This window comes from Trifolium pratense, linkage group LG2 (assembly GCF_020283565.1).
Source record: "Trifolium pratense cultivar HEN17-A07 linkage group LG2, ARS_RC_1.1, whole genome shotgun sequence".
NCBI lineage: Eukaryota > Viridiplantae > Streptophyta > Magnoliopsida > Fabales > Fabaceae > Trifolium > Trifolium pratense.
The window spans coordinates 10,773,052-10,788,300 of NC_060060.1; the positions used below are offsets into that span (position 1 = coordinate 10,773,052).

The 15,249-nt window shown below is 32.2% G+C and overlaps 2 protein-coding genes across 2 annotated transcripts; one reads left to right on the plus strand and one right to left on the minus strand.

The window, feature by feature from the left end:
* Nucleotides 1–1,759: 1,759 nt before the first annotated feature.
* LOC123909553 (upstream activation factor subunit UAF30-like) lies at nt 1,760–6,726 on the minus strand. Its single transcript, XM_045960416.1, has 6 exons — nt 6,222–6,726; nt 3,990–4,110; nt 3,665–3,839; nt 3,156–3,221; nt 2,739–2,911; nt 1,760–2,170 (listed from the first exon to the last, which is right to left on the minus strand). Exons 1-6 carry the CDS (start codon nt 6,584–6,586, stop codon nt 2,045–2,047), a joined length of 1,026 nt encoding a protein of 341 aa, XP_045816372.1. The 5' UTR covers nt 6,587–6,726; the 3' UTR covers nt 1,760–2,044.
* Nucleotides 6,727–10,256: 3,530 nt separating this feature from the next.
* LOC123908349 (serine/threonine-protein kinase SRK2I-like) lies at nt 10,257–14,869 on the plus strand. The gene is made up of 9 exons (XM_045958979.1): nt 10,257–10,585; nt 11,847–11,921; nt 12,013–12,114; nt 12,222–12,275; nt 12,362–12,454; nt 12,832–12,924; nt 13,176–13,280; nt 13,365–13,463; nt 13,942–14,869. Exons 1-9 carry the CDS (start codon nt 10,397–10,399, stop codon nt 14,227–14,229), a joined length of 1,098 nt encoding a protein of 365 aa, XP_045814935.1. The 5' UTR covers nt 10,257–10,396; the 3' UTR covers nt 14,230–14,869.
* Nucleotides 14,870–15,249: the final 380 nt, after the last annotated feature.

Sequence of the window (15,249 nt, forward strand, 5' to 3'; positions counted from 1 at the left end):
ACTTGAATTAAGCAAACGAGAATAAGAACATAATTGAAAAGAATTAAATAAAACTGAATAATATAAATAACCTCAAGGTCTTGGAGAAATCTCCTTACAGCAGATCAACCCTAGTGGTTTAGCAAACCATAGAATACTAGAGGCTACAAGTGTTTCTTGGAAACTGGAATGAATAAAATATGAGAGACTAAGGCTCTATTTATAGGCTTTTTCTGACTTAATTTCTAAGCACCATCGTGGTACGTTGGATCGATCGTGGCGTGATGAGATGGCTGCTTGGTCCCCAAGATTTGCAGATTCTACACAGATTTATTCCATTCTCATCGCGGTACAATGTAACTCATCGTTGCACGATGTAAACTTCGGAATTGAATTTCACTCCAACATCAAAGTTGTAGCTCTTTGTCTTAGCTTTCCAACGCATGGTCACGAGTCTCGATCCGATACTCGTAGCTCCAGTTATGACCTGCAGAGTGAGAAGAGGTCAAAATGCTGTTTATTCATGAAATAAGTATCGAAAACAAATTAAAGACAAAACTATCCTAAACTTAGGAAACTCATTGAAAATACTAGAAATAAGGGGAGAAATCATATAAATGCCGTAGCATAAGATAGAAGAAAGTGCATTATAAATGCACTGATCAGTGTCGAGCCCGTGCTCTTGTCTGAGCATTGATTGACCTCGTTATCATTGATGTATTACTCGTGTTGATTCTCTTGTATAAACTCTTGTAGCTTTTTTGGTACATTTTGTGCCGAGGAGTCTACTAGTTTGGTTAATATATATTTCTTTTTTGCTTGTTAAAAAAAACACATTTTAGATATCAATGACAAATATTTATATAGCAATTTTTTATATATATATATATTTATGAATTCATTTTTGCTGTATTTTTTATATAAGAGTAATATAGTAGTAGAATTGAGTGAGAGAAAAAAAATGCTATTTGTTGCTAAAATTGAGGAAAAATCAAATAAGAATAATGTTTGCTTTGTTTAGCAAAACAAAAAGAACAAAGGCTTAAATGTAGAAGAGGGTAAATTTTTAACTTCAAAGATGGTAAACTTAAGGGACCAATTGAAATTTATGGGACCAAATTCAAACGACTCGAAGGCTAAAATTGCATTGCCAAGAACAAATCTAGGTCTACTTGAGTTATTTTGACAAAATGATTTCTTATTTTGTTTATGTGTCAATTTATTAAATTAACCAAGAATTCTCAGTACATATTTGCTTTCCATGTTTATAGGTTCTCCCATCCTTTCTTTGACCTGAAGCATGAAATTGAGATTCGCCCTAACTTCAAGTTCCAAGTCAGTCCCACCACAATACCAAACATATGTTTATAAACACATCAAATAAATTTCCATAAAAAATATTGTAAATAAAATAAAATAAAATTTCGTCTATCCACTTCACACTACAAACATCTTGAGCAAACAACATAATCGGGAATATTTTAATACAAATATTAATAATTTACTGAATGCAATCAAGATTTTGAAGTAGTTATCTTCTTTTTCTCATTTTTTGAATTATGGGAAAGGACCTAACAAGAATCATCATCCTTAATTAAAAAGAAAATTGATAATTTGGTCATGAACTCCAATTGCATGGCCTTTTTTATTCAACTTATGATAAATAACAATTATATAGGTTTTCTATATTATTATATATAATCGCAAATGCTTATTGTTCATGTATTAATATCCACACTACCTCATATTATCAACAAATTGGTCGGTACTCAGTAGAAAATGGAGTCAACATTATCTTTGCAGCTTCATGAACTAAAATTATACAAAACTTTCCACTGCCAAGTGGCAAAACACGATATTAAAAAAACGATAAATGGTCTAGTAATGTTAAATTCTTTGAGAAAAATTCACTGAAAATCTGTCATTACACTAAATCCTATTCCCCCTGTTTGTTTGCAGACCATGCTGAAAAGATACATAAACAAGGCCTTTCAAAACTAATTTGATAAATAAACAAAATTAGCCAAATTTCCAAAGCTCGATCGCATAACAATGTGCAAGCAACTCACTGCTCTGTCTTTATGAAATGAGGCGCCAGCAGTTTTGTAACGGTGAAGCCAATGAAGGAGTCAACATCAAAGAGTTCTTTCAATTTTTCGTCACATAATATTTGCCGCTTGTCAGAAGGATCCTTCACAAAGCAATCAATTGAAAATTTAACTTGATTTAGACAATAAGTTCAAGATATATGCAGCTAAAGCGTAGTTAGTAATTGCATTGTCCATATGCTAATATTGAGGGCAAGTTGGTTTATTGACAAATTCATTGGTCAGAAAAAGAGTACAACTTTATGATTAAGAAAAAAATGGCCATGACATAGTAATTGATCAAAGAAAGAATCTGAAAAACATTGTTTAGATTCTTTACATAGCTGATCTTAAGTTCAGCAAATAAGAGGATTGGTTGGGTTGACAACCTAACATGAAACAAACGTGTGCATTTTATGTTGTTATAGAAAAAGTGGAGGGTCAACAACTAATAAGTGAATATTTTAACATGACTTATGCATGGTTGTGCATTACCAAGAAAATTACATCTTTACCCCCCCTTCACACTTTCCAATTGCACTCCAACTGAGTACCAAAATGAATAAATTTTGAATGACTTTTCAAGCTTTAAGCATGGAAATTACCACTAATGTACAGAAAAAATCAAGGCTTTATCAAGCAATATATATGGGCTGAGGACAATTAACAAACCTGAAGGTTGTTTCCTTTTATATAATCCCACATTCTTTTAATGACATCAGATCTTGGTAATTCGCTTTCTCCAAGGAACTTCGCAAGGGCATCAGATAGCTGAAGTGGAGCAAGAAAACCTTTTCCTGATCCTCCCTTCTGCCGTTTTTCCTTTCCTTTCGGCTCATCTGAATCTGTCATATAAGTAGGATATAAGCACAGAAAAATGGTACTAATAATTGGCTATTTTCATTTATAAACTTCAAGGCAGGTGCAGAAAATTTACAACCATGTACCGTAAGTTTCACCGAAAAAATGGTTTATCCTGTAACTGTGTGTGAAATGATTTCTAATAATATAGAACTTATAATATGCAGGAAGGAGCTGTGATCAGGTAGAAAAATAGTATAGAACATTAATCAAATTAATTAACCATACCATCATCTTCTCTCTCTTGCTTCTTCTTCTTCTTTTCCTTTGGTACTGCCTCCTTCACCTGGACAACTATATCAAGAGATGAAGTTCAAACAATCATTTTTTTTTTTCTATTCAAAATTGTCAGCAAAGAATTGACTACAATAATAAAACAGGGAAGCAATTATTTGCAGTGTCCTTGTATAAAAGTTAACATGTACAATTGAAAAATGTACATTAAATCAGCTGAAGTTCTTTTATAGTGCAACCATATGTAAAGGGGTCTGGTGCGCAAAGCAATAGTACAATTATATCACGCTTATAAGAGGATCCAAAACAATTACTTTGACAAAAAATCTCAAAAAGAAAAGTTCAGAATTTCATGACATTAGAACCCCTACGATCACATGAGGACCACCGGGTCTTGTCTAAAAATTACAACGAAAACTAACAATCTAAAAGAATATCCAACATCTTATTTTGAAATAACATAAAAAATAGTATGAAGGAAGGGTAAGGTTGTAGGAGTATACCATCATCAGAATCCAGTGGCCAGATATGCTTTGTCAATACTTTATTCATTTGGAACATATTGATGGAATTGACACCAAAAAGAGCACGCAGTGGTTCATCACAGTTGATATTCTGCCTATTGTTCGGGTCTTGCAAATTTTTCTCCCTAATATAGGCCCATAATTGCTTAACAACCTAAGGTTACCATTATAAATAAATGCTATAAGGCCAGAAATAGAATTACATTATATATTCACTTTTAATTGAACTGTGGATCTTCTTAACTGTTAGTATTTGAGAAGCCTATCTCTACAAAAGGAGGAAAAGAAGAAGAAAAAATTATACCTCAGTCCTGGCCATCTCTGGTGCTCCAACGAATTCCTGAAGTTGTGGAGACAGGCTACATATTTTGCAAAAACCACCGCCACCTTTTCTCTTTACTACCTCATCACCTGACTTGTTAGATCTGAAGTACAAAAATGAATGAAACAGAAGTTGTTAAAACAACGGTACCTCCTCCAAAGGAAATATTTACAACTATAGGCATTTGTCCATATTGTTATTGTAATTATACGCTTAAATGTAAACATACATCAACAGGACAGTTTGTTCTCAAATTATTTGTTGTTTAAATTTTATGTTCACTCCAAAAAGAGAACAAAACTCCTCTCACGTCAAGTTATTGGTTATATTGACTATCAACAAGACTGCAACCTTTGTGTAAATATATTCCTCTTCAATTTTTTAAGGTAAATAAGGGTAAAGATGAAGAGATACAAACACTATTTTATCCTGAATGTATGAAGGTCGTGACGTTTTCTAGGAAGTCATACAGAAACAACAGAATTAAATTTCAACCAAATATGTAGTTCAGTTAGTACTAGTAGTATATGAAGTTGGAATAAATGATTCTTAGCGGCTTCCAAAGATATTGAATCAACTTTGTTGACTGTTGTTGTTTGTTAATATGTATGACCTAAACAAGATATCAAGTAAAATAAAAGTGATGTGATGTACTGATGTAAACCATCAGTTATGATATGAGGTACAGACTTCCTCTTTTTTCAGTTTTCTTGAAGCCAGAAATATTAACACAGGGCATTATAAGAAGAGTCAAAATCTTAACACTTGCTGTCGAAATGGTTTAATGTGGGATTTAGAAATCTTTTGAGAATGGTTTACTCTTGAGGTTCGACTGCAATTTAAGCTATATATTTTGTACTTTTGAACTAAAGACAGCTATGGCTTGCGGTCTGGGTAAAGTTGTATCAGCCTTCAGAACATATTTGCCTTGCAAAATCTTGGGAGATCAACAATACATAAACATTATGACAAATATAGGGAAAAAATTACATGATTTTGTTTATTTATTGTTTGGAGCAGGGTAGGAATTTAACTTGGAGTTCTACAACTTAAAAAGTCCACATGTGGAACATTTCTCCTGCAAACAATCATGCAAGTGCATAAGTATCAACATTTCACTTCAAGGATCCAACCATAGTAATGATTAGCTAAACTGACTAACCATATGTTCAGTAAAAAAAGGATCGAAATATCCAATTGTCTGATCAAACGTTTCCAATAAACCATATGTTCAGCAAAAAAGGATTGGAATATCCTTGTCTGACCAAAAGTTTCCACGAAATTTTTTGGAAACACAATTTACAGCAATATAGACTAATTTTGCTCAAGCCTCAAAAGTGGTTCCCCAAATTTTCTGCATCGGCAGAAACAAGTCAAATGACAGAAAGCACAATCCCACCATTGTGGAATCCAATTGTCTGATCAAATGTTTCCAAGAAACCATATGTTCGGTAAAAAAGAATTGGAATATCAATATCCAATTGTCTGATCAAACGTTTCCAAGAAATTTCTTGGAAACACAATTTACAGCAATATAGACTAATTTTGCTCAAGCCTCAAACGCAGTTCACCAAATTTTCTGCATCGGCAGAAACAAGTCAAATGACAGAAAGCACAACCCCACCATTGTGGAATCAGTACGCTAAATCGCCAATTCAACAGCAGACTGATTAACAAGTATAAGTAACTAATACAATCTTAACAAATGTCGAGGCCGTAAAAATTTAAATTTAAATTTTTTATTTGGCATTACTGAAGTAGCAAGCATTCATAATACAATTAACCCATTTGGCAAAGCAAAGAATAAGATAAAAATGCATAAAATAGCTAAAAATGTAAACTTTTTGCTGATGTAAACCTGCAAGGCAAGTAACCACATCACTAACTTCAAAAGCACCCAAATTTCATACAAAAACAACCGATGAATAGTTTACTAGTGGACCCCAATTACAAAACAAACCCATGTGTGTTTGTTATAATCATCATTAGAATAACTAAAATCATTAGAATTAGAACAATTATCATTAGAACAATGGTGGTAAATTACAGCTATGAAAAATAATCCTAAAATAAAATTAGATAACTATCAATCACATTTTGATGAATCCTCAAATGCAGAATCAAGTAAATAAATGAATAAATTCAATATTTTTTTCTTGCAATTGAAACGAATTTGAATGAATAATCAATAAGCAAAAAAAAAAATTGACTAACCGTTCTTTACTCTTCTTCTTCATCGTCTTCTTCTTCACACTTCTGGTACGCTTCGGTTTTTCCTCCTCTTCTTCTTCCTCTTCCTCATTATCAACGTCTTCTTCTTCTTCTTCTTCTTGGTTTTGTTGTGGTTTATCGGCGTCTTCTTCTGCGGCGTTTTCTTCTTCTGCGACGTCGTTTTGTTGTTGATGAACGGTTTGAAGGAAAAGGTCTACTTGTTCTCTGATGAATGCTTTTCTATCAGATAAATCGATACCGAAATCGGATTCTAACTGACGGCGGACGGTGGAAGTAGTGGTGGTGTCGAGGTCGGAGTTACGGAGGAACTCGCGGAGGCGGCCGATGAGTTCGGATTCGGAAACCATAGCGAACGAGTTGAGTGAGTTTTGAGAAATGAACGAGTTGAATTATATTGACTCAGTAAAGTGGGGACACGAATGGAAATAAAATGTTGTAAGGTTTTGGTCCGTTTCTCGTTAGAAGAAATGCAGTTGCAAGTTGTTGCCACACGTGCCCCTGATGTCTTTTCTGTGTATTGTGAACCTACTTTCAATTGTTTTCTCTATTTTGCCCTTGTACTTAGTTTTGGTATCTTCAACAACAACATCAAAATTATCCAAAAGGGAAAGTTAACATGAATAATTTAAGGAGAATGTTAACTTTTGCTTTTAAAGGCACATGTTAAGAAAATAAATGTGGAAAAATATTTATTGAACTTGTGGTGTGTTCAATTATCTAAACATTAAATTCTTTATATTATTAAATACTATATTTCTATTTTTAGGTAGCGGGCACAAGTTAACATAACCCTTAATTCAAACAGTTTAAAAGAAAAACATGAATAATTCAAATAAAGAAATGTTTTACAGTAATCCATGCATTTAATTGACTTTTTAAATTTTTCACAAAATTAATGCACAAGAAAATTTTTCTACTCCTACTTTTGAATTATTAATATGTATCCTAAGCACGTATGTTAATTTAGTATAACCCTATAAAAAAATAAGTGCATTTGATAAGGAAATAAAAAAGAAAATATATTGTAAAAAAAAAAAATGGTAAAAACATCGTACTAATATTATGATAATGTAAAAACAAAAAATTAAAATTAGACTATTCATATAATTTTTCAATAAAAATAATTACAATAATTTTTTAAACTAAGTGCTGACTTGTCCGCCCACTTTTAACGAGTTAAACAAGGCAAATTAATTTAAGAATAGAATTTAAAACATGTAATTTAAATAACAGATTAAACTACCATAAAAGAAAGAAAGAAAAAAAAAACAGATTAAATGGACCGACCTGACAAACTTGAAGTGTTTTATTGTTCCCACTAAAAAATTATAGGACAATATGTACAAAAAAAAAATTATAGGACAACGAATCATAAATTACCCTTTTTTTGTCCTATAATTTTTTTCCTTCCTAGAATAACCTTTGCTTGCTGCTTTTTTTAGTGAAGAGAGAATATTCCTTTAATAATGTTTAATTAATATTTTGCGTACACACGAGAAAGGAAAACTGACCTCAAGTTCTTATAAAAAAAAAAAGAAAAATTTTAAAGTGTTCGGGTAACAAAAAAAAATTAGAAAAATTTTACATATCTACACACTTTTTTTCAAAGTGTTCAGGTAAAAAAAAATTAGAAAAATTTTATATACCTAAACACTTTTTTCCAAAGTGTTCCGGTACCAAAAAAAATTTACATGTCAGAACACTTTTTCTTCAGGGTTTTAGTTTTTATATGAGGGTAAATTTGTTCATTTAAAATTAAAATTGGGGTAGAATGACAATTGTTGGGGTAGAAAAAAAAAAATTCCAAATTTGGATAAGCAAGAAAATGGATATCTAATTGTGTAATTGGAATGAGGCTTAGATGCCGCATCACATGCATAAAAATTGGGCTTTCGTGACCTGGCCACATTTGGAAAGTGATGCGTGATTTGAGATTTACTTTTGGCACCTCTAAATATTTCTTCAATCATCAATCCTACAAAATTTCAAGATATTAGTGTCTCTTAGTCAATTAGCAAACTGCAAACCAAATTTGCTATCTAAGTAAGGAATGGATAAAAATATTCAAAATGGCAAGGAAGATTGAAGATTTCATGCCCATTAGAGAACCTCTTGAGAAATTTATGAATTTTGTTGTCATTTGCTACTTAAGTAGCGAATATTTTGTGTATCGTTTGACCTATTTTACGATAATTATATATAGGTAACGACCTTCAAACACAAAAAATTTCCTTCTCCACCAACTTTTCCTACTCCACTCTAAACCCTTCCAAAATAACCATTATTTTCACAAAAATCTGGTTTCCAACACAAAGCATAAAAAAAACTCCAAAGACATCACATTGAGTTGAATGCCATGTCATGGTCGCACAAGTGACCAATTGACAAGATCTTTAACTGTGACAACAAGTAGTGAACAATAACTTCCTAAAATTTCTCATTTTTATTACGTCCGTTACTTAACTAATAGAAAGACAAAGTTGAAAATAAGAAGAGCGCGCGAGAAGTACGGGGTGCCAAAAGAAATTCTCGTATGATTTAACATCAAAGGAAGGAGGGCTCAACTTATGGAGTGAATATATCACATGGATCATCATAGTGGGCTTTCTTTATAGCCCATATTTCACATTACTACATATAGATATATTTTTAGAAAGTGTAGAAAGAAACTCAACATATTTGTGTCCTTTTCTTAGATATTTTGGTGTCACTTTTACATTTTCCTATTCCTTCTTAACAAATACATAATAATCATCTAAATCTGATAGTGAAGGGGCACATCACTTTCATCAAGGAAAGACGCAAAACTCAAAACTCATTGGCTGAATTATATATTTCAAAACTCAAAAGTATGTCATGTGTGACTAGACTCGATCGTAGCATTTGTACCGGAACCATTAAAAACTAACCTGTAAAAAGGAGAAATAATCCTCTCACTTTTTTTTAAGTCTGTAATCTCAACCATTAAACAACATTTTTTCCATTTTCTTAAAATCACAAAATCTTCTCCTTTTACTGTAGTATTTTTTAAGAGTTTAGATCTATCACATTACTTACTCAAGTTTCTTTTTCACGTGAGATGATCTATTCTCATAAAAAAACAGCGTTAAAAAAAATTCATTTCTGGAATTACGTTGAACTCATTTTGAAAAATATGAATTTCATTTAATAAAATAGTGAATATTAGAAAATGAGTGTTCAAGTGAATATTCTTAGCACTCCTCAAAAGAGATAGCAAACAAGGTAAAAAATGTGCATGACCAACTCGAGAAAGAATTAATCTCTAGACTCTAAAACATCATTGAAACTTGGTTGATACTTGCTCGTAGTAAATGTTACATTGAACATTAGAGCCGAAGAAAAATCACAAATTTCAAAGCTTCACCACAAGGTAGAAAATATTCAATATAAGGTGTCAAGATACGATATAAAAAATTACGCGTGAAAAAATATTTCAACTCTTCATTTGAGAACCTTAAACTTTAAGAATCTTAAACAAAATAGCAAATTCTAAAATACGAGTCATGTAATAAAAATTTGATATTTTTAATTCATATAATGCTCCTATTTGTATACAATAGTAACAGTATCTAATTCCATTATTTTTAATATAAATCATGTATTTTTGCTCACAAAAACTAATCTCAAACTTTGTAAAATATGTAAATTTACAAACTATTTTAATGCTGCTACATACCCAAATCAGATATCGGACTCTGACCTTAATTAAGGTAACAGAAACCCATAATATCATCTAATGATTCTAATCTAAATGATCTTGCTTCAACTAAATCAATTCTGATAAGGAACATCTAAAAATATCAAACTGAAATTCAATTCAACTCTCTCAACTCAAGTGGCTGCGGCTTGACAGTAACACATGACCAACCAAGTTGATCAACCAAAGCAACCGACAAAATCACCTTAAAAAAATAAAAAATAAAAACAATAAAATAAACCCCACTTGCATTTTGCTTAGTAGATATAGTAGTAAACAATTCATTAAGACAGTGACATAATAAAAGACAAATCAAAATTAAAAATAAAAAGTTGACAATGTTGCTTACAATGCAGCAACAACAACAACCTTCTTAACCCTCTCTCTCGCTCGGAATCTCCACAACGACGTCGTTTAAGCTTCACTATCTCCGATCTCGATGAATCCTCCTCCTCCGCCGTCGTCCATGTCTACCGGAGCAACCATTGATATGCCGATCATGCACGATAGTGATCGTTATGATTTCGTTCGTGATATTGGATCAGGGAATTTTGGTGTTGCTAGACTCATGAGAGATAAACATACTAAAGAGCTTGTTGCTGTTAAGTATATTGAACGTGGTGATAAGGTAAGTAAAATTCAATCATTTTTGTTTTCTAGTGTGAATTGTTTTTTCCTGTTGCGGAAATTAGGGAAATGTTTCCTGTTTTTTCAGTTTTCTGTTTTTGTTCAGATAAGATTATGCATTTATTACTGTATATATGATTGTATGAATCTTTATTGAATAACTTCTTCGTTTATGAAAAGATACAAAAAAGGGGGTTTGTATATATAGGTGATGATGAATTACAAAGCTAACAAACTTAACTACTAACTGACTAATAATTTATAACTAGTAATAAAATCAAAATAATTAGTGAACTAACTAGAAAGGCCAATGATAGTTCACATGATCAAAATAGACTTGTTTGGTAACAATTTTTTCTCACGAACTTATTGCTTTTTTTTTTGTCAATTTAATTTTTAAGGTGAATAAGCAGGGTTCGAACCCCGGTTTTTGGATACTATAACATCTTTTTACTAGTTTATAATGTTTTTATTTTTGGTAAGCTGTTTCAAGTAGCATTTGAGTTTATGGTTTATCATTTTTTTTCTATCAATTTTACCCTTATTATCTTAATTTTTAAAAATTAAATATTAATTTAAAATATATTTTAAAGACATTTCATATTTATCAGTTAGTTCAACCGCTAATTTTATCAAACACTAAAAATTTGACCCATCGACTTATCTTCTATCAGCTAGCTTATTCGTTATTAGCTATCCGCTACTTTTTACCAGCCTAAGTAAGAGCTAATAGCATTGGTAACTAATCAATTAATAATGACAAGCACATGTACTGATAATTAATTAGTGCAATATCTTTTATGATCATGTGATATGGAGTTCCATGACTTCCCATCCTTGTTACCTGTTCTTTTAAATTAAAGTTAAAATTTCTCATTTGTTGAGGTGGACTTTTCATTGACCTTGCTTCAAGCCCAAAAGGAACTCTTGTTGAGGGGACATATGTTATAGATTAAGCTTTTCAAATAGCTGGTTCATGATATGGGTTAGTGAAAATATAAAGAATTAGTTGGTCATTTGCCTCAACTTTGAAAGTCAAATGTTGGACTGATTCTAGTGGTAAATGCAGTAAGAGTAGATTTTAGGCTTACTTAGATTTGCGAATAAGGAAACAAAATTTGGTGTTCCAAGCTGTACTTTTCATTTAAGTATGATATTTTAATTTGAAATAAATTGTGCAATATTTGTTGCTAGTTTCTTTATGTTTTTTGCTCATAGAGTGTGAGACTCATTTTTTCCTATCATGTTATTGGGCATTATAGATTGATGAAAATGTTAAGAGAGAAATAATCAACCACAGGTCTCTGAGACATCCTAATATTGTCAGGTTTAAGGAGGTTAGTATGTTTTTATATTTCTGTAAGTTTTTATGTTGAAAGGAGGAGGATGTTTATATTTATGATAAATGTTCTATGAAATTTCACTCAGGTAATTTTGACCCCTACTCATCTGGCTATTGTAATGGAATATGCATCTGGAGGAGAAATGTTTGAACGAATCAGCAAAGCAGGACGTTTTACTGAGGATGAGGTTCTTATACAATTTTCTTTACTTTTCCTACACCTATCATTCATCGAGAAGAATTTTTACCGGTAGTTTCGTCCAGTTTAACTTGTTAACCCATTGGTATGTTACAGGCTCGTTTCTTCTTTCAACAACTCATATCTGGGGTCAGCTATTGTCATTCAATGGTAATTGAGCTCCTCTCCCTTCCCCACTATATGATATAAATTGTCTTTCAACATCAGTCTTATGTATAATATGTCTCCTCATGAAGCAAATATGTCACCGGGACCTGAAGTTGGAAAATACTTTGTTAGATGGAGACCCAGCACTTCATTTGAAGATTTGTGATTTTGGATACTCCAAGGTTAGGGTTTCTTTGTTTATAAAGATTTCTGTTGTTTGAATTCTGTGCTTTACATACTTTAGTATTTTACTGTGATTGGTGTTCCGTGGTCGAGTAGATTTTACCTTTAAATAATATTTTTTTGTCACATATTTTATTGCACCTTTGTGAATTGTGACAACTATTCAGGCTCCTTCAAAAACTATTGTTCCTCCAAATTACTTTTTGCATCTACATATTCATTTGGCTTGTAAGCACCTACATATTCATTTTCTAAATGAATTTGGGATTTTTCAACTATAGATCACTCAGTATTCTCTTTAATGTCAAATAATTTGATTAGTTGTTTAGATCAATTGCTATTTCTTAGAAGTCTAATATATCATGTTATTGTGCAGTCTTCGGTGCTTCATTCGCAACCAAAGTCAACTGTGGGAACTCCAGCATATATTGCTCCAGAAGTACTGCTGAAGCAAGAGTATGATGGAAAGGTTAGAGTACTCAGTCTATGATCTTGTTCTTTTTCTGTATAGTAAATTTTTCATAATTTGCAAAGAAAATTTGTGGGCTAGTTACTGGTATAAGAAGCTACATCAAATGATGTGTCTGGACTCTAGACAATGACTATCTTTCTTTTGTGGTTGTCATCTTCACAATTCATGTCCTTCTAAGCTAAGGTTGCTAGATTGTATTTTGAGTATCTTAATGGATTTCTTTAATGTTTCCATTAATTTAATATCAGGTTGCAGATGTATGGTCATGTGGAGTAACCTTATACGTGATGCTAGTGGGATCATACCCCTTTGAAGATCCCGTTAATCCGAAGGATTTCCGGAAGACAATTCAGGTTGATCAGATATTAAGCTGTTTGCATGTTTTCTTTATGCGCATCTGATTGTGAGCCCAACGGGTTTTGGTTGGTTCCCTGCAGAGGGTTCTCAGTGTCCAGTATTCCGTTCCAGACTTTGTTCAAATATCTCCTGACTGTCGCGACATTATATCAAGAATATTTGTTTTTGACCCTGCAGAGGTAATTTCTATTTTCTAATAACTCACTTCTACGTACATGTCACTTGAGGTAGATTATTTAGATCCTGAAGAATTTTGTGAAATAGATCCTTTTTTTTTGCTACCAATCCACCTGCTGTTGAGCGAACATTTTATTATAAACATTTTATTCTACTGTTTTGAACTTTTAACATATCTTAATGTTGGTAAAATAAAAAAACTTATCTCAATGTTATACACTCATACCTTTTCATTTTTTAGGTCCTGGTTCTGCTTTGGTTGTACTATATATGTAGCACTGTTTAAAATGTATTGTTGGCATAGCTACATCCATTACTATATAAAGAAATCATATGATCCAAGTCAACGGGAAAAATTGTTGATTGATTGCAAATTATAAACCGAACCTCTTGATTATATAGGATAGGGATTATTAACTTCTGTTCTTGCTAGTTTATTTGTTTATTTGAATCTTATGAATCTGGATATTAATGTGGCAGAGAATCACCATTCCAGAAATAATGAAAAATGAATGGTTTCGGAAGAATCTTCCTGCCGATTTGGTGAATGAAAAGGTATTGGATAACCAATTTGAAGAGCCAGATCAACCCATGCAGAGCATGGATACAATCATGCAGATAATTTCAGAGGCTACCGTACCAGCAGCTGGGATCTATTTAGACCAGTTTATATCTGATAACTTCGACGTGGATGATGACATGGATGATATAGATTCTGACTATGAACTTGATGTAGATAGCAGCGGGGAGATTGTATATGCCATATAATTTAATCATCATATTCATAGAGACTGCATATTGAAAAGGGAAGCAGCTTAATATTGAGCTTTATGGCTTTCTCAACATCAAGGATAAAGAAAATATTCTGAGACTATTTCCTGCAGATTGGATGATGCACGAAGTTCATCATGTTAATTTATATGTTGTATGCTTTTATGGAACAGCCAATGTCCACACCAGTTATCAGTGTCACTTTTGTGAGTCGAGCAACATGTTTTTTATGTGTAGGGATCCGCTGTATTTCTCAAAAGAAAGTTCCACTACTATGATTTAGGGTGTATAGTGACATATTTTTAGAATTTATGTCAATGAAGTTTTTATACACCTAAAATCATGATAATGGAGTTCTCCAAAAGGGGAGGAACAAACATTGGGTGTATAACATTAAGATATGTCACAAATGGAGGGGACCTCTACTTGTTTTCTACACTCTAAAAGGGTTGTTGGTTGAGGGAAATGTCTGTTACCTTTTCCCTCTCATTAAATACGTTGTATTGTTGTATACACATTAGCCTTTGTTGTGTCCTACAAATTAAGGGAAATCTTGTTTGAACTTCCCTGCATATGTACACATACTCTTCATAACCTTTCTACCTAGAAGTTCTCGTGTTTTTACTGTGATGTAGTACATCTTATTCTTGTCTGTCATCTTTAGTTTTTCGCTAATTGCCGTCGCAGCATCGCTGAATCTGTACTCCTTTATGCTTCAGTGCATGTTAAGTGCAATTAAGATGAATGATTTTTGTGTTTGTGGGCTATATATTTCTGTTCCTTTTACTACATAAAAGTTGTCTTTTTCTATTGTTACTTTTTATTTGCATAAACAAAACATTTCATTCTTTCTCTTGTTTCACGTTGTAGAATAATTTAGTCTATTTATTTTAGATTGGAATGGGACAAAATGAATTTCATCAACTTTTTCCTCTCTAATTTGAGAGTCTGAGATAGAACAAGTCTTATTTTTCTTGATCCTATTTCATTGTTAAAATAAGTTCAAACAATGCAGAA

What these genes read in the sequence shown, in the direction of transcription:
- LOC123908349 (XM_045958979.1), top strand. Translation starts at nt 10,397, where the DNA reads ATGAATCCTCCTCCTCCGCCGTCGTCCATGTCTACCGGAGCAACCATT. An exon ending in GTGATTTTGGATACTCCAAG is followed by an intron (nt 12,455 to 12,831) that starts GTTAGGGTTTCT and finishes GTTATTGTGCAG; the next exon opens with TCTTCGGTGCTTCATTCGCA. An exon ending in ATTTCCGGAAGACAATTCAG is followed by an intron (nt 13,281 to 13,364) that starts GTTGATCAGATA and finishes GGTTCCCTGCAG; the next exon opens with AGGGTTCTCAGTGTCCAGTA.
- LOC123909553 (XM_045960416.1), bottom strand. Translation starts at nt 6,586, where the DNA reads ATGGTTTCCGAATCCGAACTCATCGGCCGCCTCCGCGAGTTCCTCCGT. An exon ending in GCAAGAGAGAGAAGATGATG is followed by an intron (nt 2,912 to 3,155) that starts GTATGGTTAATT and finishes CTTATATGACAG; the next exon opens with ATTCAGATGAGCCGAAAGGA. An exon ending in TAAAAGGAAACAACCTTCAG is followed by an intron (nt 2,171 to 2,738) that starts GTTTGTTAATTG and finishes TGCTTTGTGAAG; the next exon opens with GATCCTTCTGACAAGCGGCA.